This window comes from Rhinopithecus roxellana, chromosome 1 (genome assembly GCF_007565055.1).
Source record: "Rhinopithecus roxellana isolate Shanxi Qingling chromosome 1, ASM756505v1, whole genome shotgun sequence".
NCBI lineage: Eukaryota > Metazoa > Chordata > Mammalia > Primates > Cercopithecidae > Rhinopithecus > Rhinopithecus roxellana.
This window is the reverse complement of record NC_044549.1, coordinates 46932062-46945963: the sequence shown is the minus strand read 5'-3', so window position 1 is coordinate 46945963 and position 13902 is coordinate 46932062. Positions and strand designations below refer to the sequence as shown.

Sequence of the window (13902 nt, the reverse complement as noted above, 5' to 3'; positions counted from 1 at the left end):
GTCCAAGGATCAAATGTATACTCACGTCACAAATATCTGAGTTTCAGTTAGTAACAGGCAGCCGGCTGCTTCAAGTGAGATACAATGCTGAGTTGCAACCAATTAAGTTGCTCTTTTTGCCCCACTTCCACTTTCTGTCCATAAATGCAGCCTGACTGTGTAGCAGCCAGGAGCTCTTTGAACCTGTTCTGGTTCTGAGGGCTGCCCAATTAACAAATCTTTTTTTTTTTTCTCAAATAAACTCTGACAAGTTAAGCTTTAAACTTGCTTAAGGTTTTTGCTTTATGACAGAGCCGACGTCAACGGAACCTCTCGTTCAGACTCGCCATCTCCACCTTCTGTTCTCGGTCTGCTCTTTTAGTCTCCGGTCAACCGCTCCAGCATGACCCACTCTTTGGTCTTAAAGGGCCCTTGATAGTTTCTCTCAATTCACTAGCGTTTTCCTTGTCCAGCTCAGAATCTGCAGTCCACGACCGCCCTTTGATTTTCACTGAAGCCATCTGGGTAAACTCAGAGATGGGTTTCCTTTTCCTCCGTGCCTGCTTCTTGAGTAGTCTGATGCATCTGGGGTCTCAAACGTGCAGTTTGGTCCCACTGTAAACTGAGTGAGCCTTCAATACAGCCCAGGGTCCTTCCACCGCTCTCCCATTCCCCAACCCCACAAGGACTGCTCGAGCTTCCCTCTCCTGCACCCCACCTCAGGAGATGACCTTACCCCACTCTTTAGAGAGAGAAGGAAAGCCACCAGCGGGGGATCTTGTACCAACATGAACCATGGGTGAAGAAAACCCACCATCCAGCTAGCCACCCACCCATCCATCCTGCCACCCTCCCTCCTTCCTTCTGGTTATGATGCCATTCAAGCCACCTTGGAATCTGCTTTTGGACGTCTTCCCTTCCTCCCCTTTTCAGGAACCACAGACACTACTGATTCTCCCCTTTCTTGTATATTCAACTTTTCCTTCTCAGCTGAGTCTTTCTCAGTAGCTTTTTACACTGTTAAGTCTCTCTCGTTACAGCCTTTCCCCCTTCCCACCATGACTTTCTCTTGTTACCTTCCCCTTCGCAGCCAAACACTTCACAGCATGTGCTCCAGGAATGGCAGCAGTGTCTCCTCGATCCCCGCTCCTCCTAAAGAGCCCAGGGTGCCCGTTCCTGGATGGTTCCAACTTGAGAGCTCCACAGTGACTCCACCCTCCCAGCGTCCGTGCAGTCTCGGGTGGTGGCGGGTCGTGCCACTGCTGATCTCCAGCTGCCTCGCCACTTCTTTTTACCCTGCAGCATTTCCAGCGCTCTTGCAGCTACTTCGTGTGGCTCCCTCCACTGAGCAACGTGAGGTGGGCTCTCCACTGACTAGACAGCGCCACTCATCTGCGAGTCCCTCTGGTCCACTCCCCACCCTTCATGGGGCCTGATGCTTGGAGTCTGACCTGGAAGGGCAGCAGCCCCAGGCCTCTCTGCATCTGACTTGCAGAGACTTAGCCACTGGAGGGTCCTGGAAGGACATGAGGGGAGGGAAGGAGCCGGGTCTTCCCTGCTCCAGGTTATGATCACAGTTGCCATGTCTCCCAAGCAGCCCCTACACTCTGCACTTCTCTGGGTTCCATGAAGTGCTCCACACCCCAAACCCTCAGGCTCAGGGTCAGGGTCAGGGTCAGGGTCAGGGCTCTGCTGTCCCTGGCCCTGGGCCATGGCACCATCCTGCACTCCCCAACCAGTGCCAGGTTCTGCTCACTTGTCTTGCATGTGCCAGGCTCTGGCCTGCACTGGATCCTGGGTGGGTGATTTCCTTACACTCAGAGGCCAGCCCAGGCCTAGGGCCATCAGGGACAGAGCTTCCAACAAGACCCAGTTGCTCCTTTCAGCTTTCTGATGCTACATGAGCTTTTCCAACTCATTTATCATGATGGCTAGTGGAAACTGATTTTTTTAAGTTATTATTTTTACTTGTGGTAAAATAAACATAACCCAAAATTTACCATTTTAACTATTCTTCAGTGCACAGTGCTATGTTTTTAAGCGCATTCACACTGTTGTGCAACTATCATCGACATCCATCTCCAGAACTTTTTCAACTGAAACTCTGTCCCCATTAAACATGAACTCCCTATTCTCCCCTCCCCATGGTCCCTGGCACCCCTCATTCCACTTTCTGTCTCTATGAACATGACTACTTTAGGGGCCTCATAGGAACAGAACCGTTTGTCCTATTGTGGCTGGGTTAATTCAGTTAGAGTAATGTACTCAAGATTCTTCCATGTCGTAGTGTGTGTCGGAATTTTCTTCCTTTCTAAGGCTGAATAATATTCCAGGATATTGATTTTTTTAAAGGTGTTTTTACATTGCAAAACAAGAAAATGAGAATCTAACGTCAGTTACTGGAATGCTGTTGAAATTGCGCTGGCCTATGAAATCAGAACATCTTGTTACCACTGGACAACAGAGTGAAACCCACAGTCTGCACCCCATGTTGTGGCCTCGTGACCCCTGACTTTGCCAGCTCCTCTCCTGCAGCTGCAATGCTTTCTCCTGGTTCCTCAAAAACAACCCACGTCCCCACCTGCATGCACCCGTGCATCATTCTTACATTCTCTTCAACTGGAATGTCTTTCTCATTTTTTGCTGGTTAAATTCATCACAGTCTCACTAGGCCTTATCTCCCAGGTGGAGCCTGAAGTACCCAGACCTCATTTCTTCATGTCTCCCCTCTGTGATGGTTCACATCCCCTCCCACCTTCCCACCTTTGATATCTGCTGTCTGTACATTCATTTCCCCTGTAGGGGTGCAAGCACCTGGAGTAGAGACACTGTCCCTGCCTCCTCTTTTCTCATTTATTCCTCTGCAATGAGTTTCTGGGAGCCATGTGTCAGCCCAGTGCTGTCCAGGCATGCGGGTGCAAACACACAACACCGCCAGGTTAGATTTGGTGTGGGGCTGGAGAGGACCCGGCAGGAGCAGGCTGTAAGCTCTGTGGCCCAGAAGCATTTCTTCTGTGTCTGCAGGTCCTCAGGTGGGCTCTGGTGCGTAGCACAGAGCTGTATTAAGGCTCATCCCTACCTTCACCTCTATAAGAAAAATTGCACGCTGGCCCTTTAAAGGGGAAATATGGAGAAAACTATTTTGAATTCTAGGTTCCCTTTGGGGAGAGGTTTTAAGGGGTGGGGATCAGGTGACATCATGAGTAACTCACAAGGCAGGGTAGAAGTATCTGAACGAGGCATCCCAGGAGATAAAGAGAAACACTGGCTCCAAATTTTAAAAAAACAACCGAAAAAAAAAAAAAACAAGCCTAGGTCACTTGGCCTGCCCGCTTTGATTTCCCACAGGCTATGACCTTCAAGTTAATGTTTCCTTTGCAGCGTACACACAGTCCCAGTTACTGATTCCCCAAAAACAAGCTGAATCATCATTATACAACAAAAAGAGAACCCATGTCTATCCCATCCCCAGTCACACAGCCCTGAGCCAGGCTTGCCTTCTAACCTGCCTCTGTTTTGGAGCAGTAGCCCCCATTGTTCTACCCAGACCCGGGCTGTGTACGTGCACACTGCTTTCCCTGGTAGGACTTAGCCACCAGGGCCCTTCGGAAAGCCCGAGCAGAGGCTCTCTCTGCAGGGCTTATTCAGCCACTCTCACTGCAGGTGCCTCTCCTGCATCAGGGCCTATATAGGGCTGTGGGATACACAGATGAAACAGGCCCTGTCCCTGCCCTCAGAGGTGTTGCAGTTGAGAAGGAGACAGACACACATATAAACAGCTGCATTAGAGTGTGGTCTGTGCTGTGAGTGAGGGAATTCCCAAGGAGAAGGCTGGGATCAGGCTTCCCAAAGGAGATGATGCACAAGCCCATCCCTGGGGAACAGGCAGGGCTCAGCTGGTGGCTTCAAGAAAAAGGGCATTCCCGGCACAGTGAACTGAACTGGCAAAGGAGGGTTTCAGTGGGACTCGTTCAGAGAGTGTCATACAGTCTTGGGACAGGGACAAGCTGGCTTCTGCCACTCTCTGACCTCAACCCTCAGCTTCTCTATCTGATCTATGAAAGGATGGATTCGGAAATCACACAGTTACTTTCACCATCTTTCGTTTGTTAAAAGGAAGTCACTACGTTCAGCCTACACTCAAAGGCAGAGGAATTATGTGCTACTCCTTGAATGGAAGAGCATCAAAGAGTTTTAAAATGACCACAGTCCACCTAATGGCCACAAATTATTTACATCCTTCCACATGCAAAATACATTTGCCCTCCAAACATCCCCTCAAATCCTCATCCCACTGTAGAATCAGCTCAATGTCCAGAATCTCTGCATCTAAATCAGGCTTTGATGTAGGTGAAGCACCTGGGGTATTATTCCCTCAAGTGTAGCTCCTTGAGTAGGGTAGTTCTAAATCTGCAGACTTGGGAATTCTAGAGACAAATTAACTGTGCCTCCCCCGCTGCACCGACCTGACATACACTGGTGGGACAGGCATAGGATAACCACTGTAGATGTGCCTGCTCCAAAGGGGACAAGGATGGGAGGCATGCAGGAGTCACTAGTCCACGACAATGCTAAAATCTTCCTGGGTAGGTCCTGAAAGTTCCTTGAATAGTACTTAGTCTGACTCTGGCCCCAGAGTGATTCTCCATGGTCTTGGCTCCACCCTGTGGGTTTTTTGTTCTGTTCCGCAAGTCATCCCTTCTTTTCCATGAAATGTAGCCCAGGTTCATATCTGTGTAGTTTCTTAGCTTGCTTCCTCCCAGAATTTGGAGGAATCTGCAGATCTGTTTTCATTTTATATTGTCTCTGACCCTTTCAGTCTAAGTCTACACTGTTTTGCTAATACAATTCTTTTAAAAATGTTACATGTCTCCTGTAGATCTCACTGAGGTTCATGCCTTTAGACAACTGTCAAACCCACACATCTCTTTGAGGAAAGCCTGTCTCTCCCTTGGGCTTCTGCTGAGACAGCTGTCAAGGACAACTGTAAGCTTCTTAGAAATCCTACTATTTAACAAAATATTCTGAGGTGTCCATTTGATCTCTTTGAAGATTTTACAAAAGATCTCATGGCCATACCCTTGGCTTCATCTTTAGGCCATCTTCCTGGCTCCGGGCTGCATTTGCTCTTTGCCTGGAAGCCATTTGTTAGTTTTAGCATCAGATGACATCTGGAGAAGCTGGACATTTTCACAACCCAGGTTCTGGTTCCTTTTTATTTAACAATCCTTCTTTTGACTTATGTTCCTTCTCTTACATTTTAGTATAAGCAACAAGAAGAAGCCAGGAGGAGGCACCTTCAACAATCTTCTTAACCAGATCCCCTAGTTCATCTGGTACATTTTCTACTCTGAAACCATATGGTTTCAGAACCGTTTCTGCTTAAATTTCCCTCCTCTTCTGCTCCATACCTCTAAGAGTATGGATTCTTCTCTGATTTCCTAATACATCTTTTTGGGGTGTCCAACCTCCAAGCCATTGATTCAGTAGTTCCTGTCGCCCATCTGCCTTCTCTATTTTAGCTCCCAAGCTCAGAACACACCACTTTCCCACTGCAGGCCCCTGACAGTCAGTTATCCTACAGATTGCGTGGTGCACCTTCCACACACAGGGCATGCATTCTGCCCTGGGGACTTCCCAGGAGAATAAGCTAGTCTTTGCCATCATTGTCCAGAGACATGTTAATCAAGCAATCCCAGAAACAGTGATAAAATTGCAGTTGAAGGCCGGGTGCAGTGGCTCATGCATGTGATCTCAGCACTTTGGGAGGTTGAGGTAGGTGGATCATCTGACGTCAGGAGTTTGAGACCAGCCTGGCCAACATGGTGAAACCCCAGTGAAACCTCTACTAAAAAACAAAAATTAGCCAGGTGTGGTGGTGCATGCCTGTAATCCCAGCTACTCGGGAGGCTAAGGCAGGAGAATCACTCGAACCTAGGAGGCAGAGGGTCCAGTGAGCCAAGATTGCACCATTGGACTCCAGTCTGGGCAACAGAGTGAGACTCTACCTCAAAAAACAACAACAACAACAACAACAAAAAACAGTTGAGAGAGGTTCATGAAGAAAAATTACAGGCCTCTCTGTGATCGCATAATGGAGGAATCTGTCCTAGTAAGGCTGAGGCTAGGGAAAGTTTCCCTGAAGTCATGGCATTTTAGTAGGAACTTCCTGAAGAATGAGAGGGGTTGTCTGGACAAAGATGAACCTCACGTGGAAACTTTATGAGTTGAGAAGTTCCACAGATATGAGGGACAGCGGGGATACCTGCAAGCTGGAGCTTAAAGAACAAGGGGACAGTGCCTGAAAACAGGCCTGTGGATCGGCAGGCACAGGCCACCTCAATCCTGGGTGTCCATACTGGCTTACGCGAGCAAAATACATGCATTAAGCCATTCAACAAACATTTATTTAGCAACTGCTACAAGCCATCACTGTGTACTGGGGATGCAGCAGTGAATACATCTGGCAAATTTCCTGCCCTCAAAGAGCTTACAGTCTAGTGGAAGAGACAGATAATGAACAAACAAAGAAACAAGGAAATATCAGATATACAATTAAGTGCTGTGAAGGAAATAGAACAGGGTGATGTGACAGGGAGTGGCTGAGGGACTTCCTTAGTTTGTGTGACCTGGAACAGCCTCTCTAAGGCTCTGCATCAGATATCTGATATGTGATACCATATGGGAGCAGGCTCTGAAAGAACACTACAGATAGAGAGGTAAAGGCAGGAGCTGCAGCAAGCCTGATGTGTTCAGGCACTGAGCAGAGGGCCAGGTGGCTAGGGCTCAGCAAGAGGGATGCCTCAAAAGAAGTGAGGCTTAGCAGGGCACGGAGCAGTGCGGCCGCAGGTGTGCTGGGAAGGGCATTCCAGGAGAAGGAGTCGCCTGGACACAGGCTTGCAGTCAGGAACAATACGCCGTTATCACTCCCGGCATTCTACATGGCCTTGCCTGAGACGGGGCTGGCCAGGATCCCTGGGAAGCAGGGGGAGGGGTCTGCGGCACCAGGACTGGGTGGAAGAGAGAGTGGAGAAGGGGAATTGCAGAGAGAAAACCAGGGGCTGTTTTTCTCTCGGAGAGGCGGGTAGGCATTGGGCGGGCAGAAGCGCCGCTATCCAGCCGGATGCGCAGCTGCTGTCTAAGGGGCCGCCTCTGCAAGGAGCTGCAAATTCCCGGAGGGCAGCGTCTTGTTTGGCTCTGCTGTGTTCATAGCACATGGCAGGTACTTGGCCCATCAAGAGTGAGTGAGAGTGAGTGAGTGAGTGAGTGAGTCACCGGCTTGGCGAGGGTCTCTTCTGGCCCACTTACCCTTGCCAGTGCTCAGAACTGCCAGCCTTTCTGGGTGCTTGGGCCTTCCCAAAGCCCTGGGAATTCTAAAAGGGTCCACAGCAAGTCTTCTTGACCTAAGCGGGAAGGAGCGCAGGCCCCTGCGGGGTAGGCTTTTACATGGCATTTATAGACCGGCCCGGAGAGGGTGCGCGGAGCTCCCGCCACAGTCCCACCACCAGTGAGCGCCGCCCCAACTCGGCTGACTCTCAGCCAGCCCCGCGCCCCACCCCTCACGGGCTCCGGTCTTAACCAGAGCTCGCGGACTGGCGGGGACCGGTCCCACCTCCTGGCTATCAGGACGGGTCGGCACCAACCCCAGTTTCGGGGCTGCGGCTCACAGAAGTCTAACCTGCCGGCGACGCCCGCACCAACTCCTGCGCGCGGTGAGTTTCTGCTCTCTCGAAAGCGCCGGACGCCGGGTGGAAGGGAGGCTGCCCTGGCTGCGGCTCCGGGGTCTCCGGCGGCTCCGCGGGCTCCGAGGGCTCCAGGACTCGGTTTTCACCGCAAGGGCTCCTACGGGGCCCATAAACTTCGCCGCTGGGACGCAGGGCTCGGGGTACGGGTCCGGAGTTCTTTGGAGCAATTGAGCCTGAACCTGGCCAGGGGTCACCAGGCTAAAGGACCGCAGCGCCAGGACTGGCCCGCCGAGGATCTGGCCGGCCGCGGTGGTGGGGCCCTTACGGAGAAGGCGCCATCCTGTGGGGTGGGCACTACTGGTCCGGCTTATGGAAGAGAAAACAGAGGTTCGATAAGAGACAGGGACCAGCCGAAGGTGACACGATGATTTGTGACTGGGGACTACCTGTTTCCTGGGTCCCTCGACCCCATGCTGGGACAGGGAAACGTCTTCCCTGATTGGCCAAATCTGGGGGCCTGGCACGAGGGCCTCTTGTGATTGGAGGGGTCCGCGTGCGCGCTCAGGGGCTGCGCTGTAGTCCCAGCTCCAGCCACTGCGCTCAAGTGGGCGGTCGTGTGCAGAGGGAGGCCGGGTAGCAGACCCCACAACGTGGCTCCTGGGGCCCCGCTATCAAGAGCTCAGGCCCCGCGGGCACTTGCCTAGGAGAGGAAAGAATCTTCCCAAAGTGCAGACGGAGACGGAATTTAATCAGGAGTCTCAGACTTGGAGGCTTGGGCACTGGTGTCAGGTGACTTGGCTTCCTCCCCACGCCTCCACTTCTCCTTGACCTTGGGCAAGTTTCTTGTGTTCTGAATCTTAGTTTCTTGTCTCTAAAATCGGAGGGGCAATAAACAGTAGTGGCTGCCTCCCAAGGTTACATGAGAATTACATGAGGTTGCCCCGCGCCTGGCCCTAGGAAACCCTCGGAGAATGTTGGCTGCTGTTTGTTTGTTTGTTTGTTTGTTTGTTTGTTTGTTTGTGACAGAGTCTCGCTCTGTCGCCCAGGCTGGAGAGCAGTGGCACGATCTCGGCTCACTGCAACCTTCGCCTCCCGGGTTCAAGTAATTCTCCTGCCTCTGCCTCTGGAGTAGCTGGGACTACAGGCAAGTGCCACCACACCCAGCTAATTTTTGTATTTTTGTCAGAGACGAGGTTTTACTATGTGGGCCAGGTTGGTCTTGATTGCTTGACCTCGTGATCAGCCTCCCAAAGTGCTGGGGTTATAGGCGTGAGCTGTCACTCTCCGCCGGCTGCTGTGTTCTTGTTAGCGTTAACTCTCACGGCCATGGGGGGAGACAATGGTGTGGCGTCCCTTATAGAGAAAAGGAGACTGAGGCTCAAAGATGGATTTACTCAGGGTTGGCCTGAGGCCTAAGGTCCAGAGGGTCAGGTCTCTGGATGGGTCCTGTTGCCTGTTCCGAGGGCTGTGGGAGAGAAAGCGGGTAGAGCATGACCCCCAAGGGACAAAGTGGCCTCCCTGCCAAGTGCCAGACCAAAAAGGCTGAGTGCAGGAGAGGGGTCAGCCTTGGGCCCTCCAAAGGGCAACGGGGAAGTGAGACACCTTGCAGTGGAATGCTGGCCTCTGGGCCGAGCCTCTGCTCGGTGCTAGAGCTGCGTTCATGGGCCCCAGGACCCCAGCACCAGAACAGAGGGCCCAGAGCTGCAGTCCTGCAGGGTGGCCCAGCCTCACAGGGACTAGAAGCTGGGTCCTGGAGAGCCAGGCCTGGGCTGGGAATTGGGTAGGAGGATTGGAAGGCCTAGGAAGCCTCCCAATGTCTCCACACCACCAAGTGAAAAGACATTGAGCAACAATGATGGGGGGAGGAGGCAGAGGCCTGGAGGCCGTCCATAGGGCCCACAAGGGGCTCTCTGGGCTCTTTCCAGCCCCTCTCCCTGGAGGCACCTGCTCTTTCTGGGGCCAAAGGGCAAGCCTGACTGAGGCACCTCCCTAGGCTTCTGTGTCTGTCATGCTCGCTTTCCCTGGACTGTGACAACAGCCCCTTGGTGGTCACCTGGACTCTGCCTCCCTGCAGGGGGGGAACGACATACTCTTTTATTTATTTATTTATTTATTTATTTATTTATTTATTTATTTATTTATTTTCAGAAGTAATCATGTGCAATGTAAAAAAGAACATTCTGTTAAGAAAACAAAACAATTACAGTCGTCAAAAACCTCTGAAACCCAAAACCCTTTACCCAGTGATTTTCAACATTTCAGTGTAATTTCTTCTAGGATTTTACCCTGCAAATAAACACACACATGCACACACATACACACACACACACACACAAACTTAAGCCTTACAAAATTATTGTGGTTTGTTACTTGTTGGGGTGTTTTGACAGTGTCAGGTTTGTATAATCCAATATTTACCAATATTTTCTAATAATTTAATGTTTTCTTCTTATATTTGATTTTCAAGTATTAATTTTTAACCCGATTGGACTGCATTTTGGAGTACGATGTGAACTATAGATTAAATATTCTATATATAAATAAATATTCATTTATTTCAATTAATAGACATTTTTAGAGCACTTTTAGGTTTACAGAAAAATTGAGGACCGAGTGCCGAGTTCCCATATTCTCAGTCTGTCCCTCCCTGCATACTTCCTCCTATTTCTCTTTCTATTCTTTTCCTTTCATTTTTTTTTTTTTTTTTTTCTGTTTTTTTGAGACAGGGTCTCACTTTGTTGCCCAGGCTAGAGTGCAGTGGCACGAACACAGCATACTGCAGCCTTGAACTCCTGGGCTCAAGTGATTCTCATGCCTCAGCCTCCCAAGTAGTGGGACTACAGGCATGCACAACCACGCCTGGCTAATTTTAAAATTTTTTTGTAGAGATGGGTCTCACTTTGTTGCCCAGGCTGGTCTTGAACTCAAGGGCTCAAGTGATCTTCTGCCTTGGCCTCCCAAAGTGCTGGGATTACAGGCATGAACCACTAGGCCTGGCCTCCCCTATTTTTAACATCGTGCATTGAGATGATATTTTTGTTATGCCTTTTTTTTTTCCTTTTTGACACAGTCTTGCTCTGTTGCCTAGGGTGGAATGCAGTGGCACAATCTCAGCTCACTGTAGTCTCTGCCTCCCGGGTTCAAACAATTATTGTGCCTCAGCCTCTCGAGTAGCTGGGATTACAGGTGCACCACCATGCCCAACTAATTATTGTATTTTTATAATAGTAGAGACAGGGTTTTACCATGTTAGCCAGGCTAGTTTTGAACTCCTGGCCTCAAATGATCGGACCGCCCTGGCTTCCCAAAGTGCTGGGATTACAGGTGTGAGCCACCAGGCCTGGCCAATTTTGTTATACTTGGTGAGCCGATATTGATACAATGTTATTAATGAAAGTCCATAATTTACATTAGAATTCCCTCTTGGTGCTGTACATTCTATGGTTTTGGACAAACATATAATGATGTGTATCCAGCGTTACGGTATCATAGAGAATAGTTTCACTGCCCTAAAACTCTGCTATGCTCTACCTATCCACCCCCAAACCCCCCTACCTATCCCTGGCAAACACTGGTTACTGCCTTTGTAGTTTTGCCTTTTCTAGAATGTCATATAGTATGTGTGAATCATGTGGTATGTAGCCTTTCCAGACTGGCTTCTTTCACTTAGCAAAATGCATTTAAGCGTCCTCCATGTCTTTCTGTGACTTGATAATTCATTTCTTTTGATCACTGACTTACACTCTGTTGTGTGAATGTGAATGTACCACAGTTTATTTCTCTATTCATATACTAAAGGATATCTTGGTTGCTTCCAAGTTTTAGCAGCAAATAAAGCTGCTATCAACATTTGTGTGCAGGTTTTTGTGTGGACATTAGTTTTCTTCTTATTTGAGTAAATGTCAAGAGTGATTGATGGATCATATGGTAAAAGTATGTTTTGGGTTATAAGAAACTACCACACCTTTTTCCATAGTGGTGGCATCATTTTTCATTTCTACTAGTAAATACATGAGAGTTCCTGTTGCTCCACAGCCTTGTCAGCATTTGTTGTTAGTGCTCTGAATTTAACTCTTCTAATGTGCGTATAGTAGTGTCTCATTGTTATATTTTAATTTGCAATCTGTAATGACTTACAGTGTTGAGCATCTTTTTAAATGCTTATCTGCCATCTGTATATCTTCTTTTGTGAGGTGTCTGTTAATTTACTTTGCCCATCTTAAAAGTGGGTCGTTTGTTTTACTGTTGAGTTTTAATAGTTCTTTGTCTATTTTGGATAAGTGCTTTAACAGATGTCTTTTCTCCCCAACCATGGCTTGTCTTTTCATTCTCTTAACAGTGTCTTTTGCAGAGCAGAAGTTTTAAATTTTAATGAAGTCTAATGTACCATTTTTTTTCCTCCATGAATTGTGCTGTTGTTGTATCTAAAAAGTCAAATCCAAGTTTTGGCAGTTACAAATAAAGATGCTATAAACATCAGCAGATTTTTGGTGTGATTTTTGTGCAATGCAGATTTTCTCCATTGTCTTGCCTTTGTCTCTTTGTCAAAGATCAGTTGACTGTATTGATGTGAGTTTACTTCTGAGCTCTCTATTCTGTTCCATTGATCTATCTGGCTATTATTCTGCCAATACCACACTGTCTTGATTACTGTAGCTTTATAGTAAAGTACTGGGGACAGACAGTATCAGTCCTCTAACTTTGTTCTCCTTCAATATTGTGTTTACTATTCCAGGTCTTTTGTCTCTCCATATAAACTTGAGAATCAGTTTGTTGATATCCACAAATAACTGCTGGGGTTTTGATTGGGATTGCATTGAATCTATAGATAAAGTTGGAAAGAACTGACATCTGGACAGTATTGAGTTTCTCTATCCATGAACATGTAATATCTCTTCATTTATTTATACATATTTTTATGTTTTCATCAATTATGGTTATTCTCACATAGATCCTGACATATTCTAGATTTATGTATAAGTAATTCACTTTTTGGTGCTAATGTAAATGGTTTTGTGTTTTTAATCTCAAATTCCAGTTGTTTATTGCCAGTATATAAGAAAGTAATAGCTTTTTATATATTAACCATAACTTTACATCCAGCAACTTTGGTAGAATAACTTATTATTTCCAGTTTTCTGTTGCTTTGTTGGCATTTTCCACATAGCCAATTACGTTTTTTGAGAACAAGGACAATTTATTTCTTCCTTTCCAAGCTACAGACTTTTCATTTTCTTTTCTTTTCTAATTACATTAGCCAGGACTTCCAGTATAATGTTGAATAGGAAAGGTGAAAGGGAACATCCTTGCCTTATTTCTGATCTTAGGGGAAAATCTTCCAATTTCTCTCCATTAAGTATGATGTTAGCTGTAGGTTTTTCATAGATCTTCTTTATCAAGTTAAGTTTCCATTTATTACTAGTTTGCTGAAAGCTCTTTTCATAAATGGATGTTAGATTTTTGTCAAATGCATTTTCTGGGTCTATTGATGTGATCATATAATTCTTCCTTAGCCTATTCATGTGATGGGTTACATTAATTGATTTTCAAATGTTTAACCTAGAATAAATCCCATGTGGTGGTTATGCATAATTCTTTTTAAACATTGTTGGATTTAATTGCTGATTTTTTTTTGAGGATTTTAACGTCTTTGTTTATGATAAATATTGGTCTGTTAGTTTCCTTTCTTGTCATGTTTCTGGTTTTGGTACTATGGTAATTCTGGCCCGAGAGAATTAGAGAATTTCCTCTACTTCTATTTTTTGAAAGAGATCATAGAGAATTGGCATAGTTTCTTTCCTAAATGTTTAGTCATATTCATTAACTCTAGTGCTTTCTATTTTGGAAGGCTACTGGTTATAGGCTCCTGTTCTTTAATCAGTATAGGCCTATTCAGCCTATCTCTTTCTCTTTGTGTGAGTTTTGGAACATTGTGCTTTCAAGGAATTGTTTCATTTCATTTCACTTACCAAATTTGTTGATATAGAGTTATTCATACTAGTACTTTATTATCCTTTTAATGACCATAGGATCAGTATTGATGGCCCTTCTTTCATTTTTGATATTAGTAATTTGAGTCTTCTCTCTTTGTCTTCTTAGTTAACCTGGCTAGAGGTGTATCAATTTTATTCATCTTTTCAAGGAACCAGCTTTAGGTTTTATTGATTTTCCCTATTGACAACGTGTTTTCAATTTCACAGGTCCTGCTGTAGTTTTTACTATTTCCTTTCTTCTGCTT

The 13902-nt window shown here is 46.9% G+C and overlaps 1 protein-coding gene and 1 long non-coding RNA gene across 6 annotated transcripts in view; one reads left to right on the top strand and one right to left on the bottom strand.

Annotated features, from left to right (window-relative positions):
* The window catches only part of LOC104675906, a 29545-nt gene extending 21392 nt beyond the window's left edge, over nt 1-8153 (bottom strand). Inside the window, exon 1 of the long non-coding RNA XR_749851.2 lies at nt 7623-8153. This is a non-coding gene — a long non-coding RNA (uncharacterized LOC104675906). The remainder of the gene's footprint in view (nt 1-7622) is intronic.
* The window catches only part of ALDH1L1 (aldehyde dehydrogenase 1 family member L1), an 81644-nt gene continuing 74583 nt past the window's right edge, over nt 6842-13902 (top strand). For 2 of the 5 annotated variants that reach the window (XM_010380569.2, XM_010380566.2), the window contains exon 1: nt 6842-7201. In XM_010380569.2, coding sequence (XP_010378871.2) covers nt 7195-7201 — 7 coding nt within the window. In that variant the 5' untranslated portion in view covers nt 6842-7194. Of the gene's footprint in view, nt 7202-7286; nt 7692-8252; nt 8454-13902 lie in introns of those variants that run through there. The other 3 variants (XM_010380567.2, XM_010380570.2, XM_010380568.2) reach the window with 3 other exon arrangements.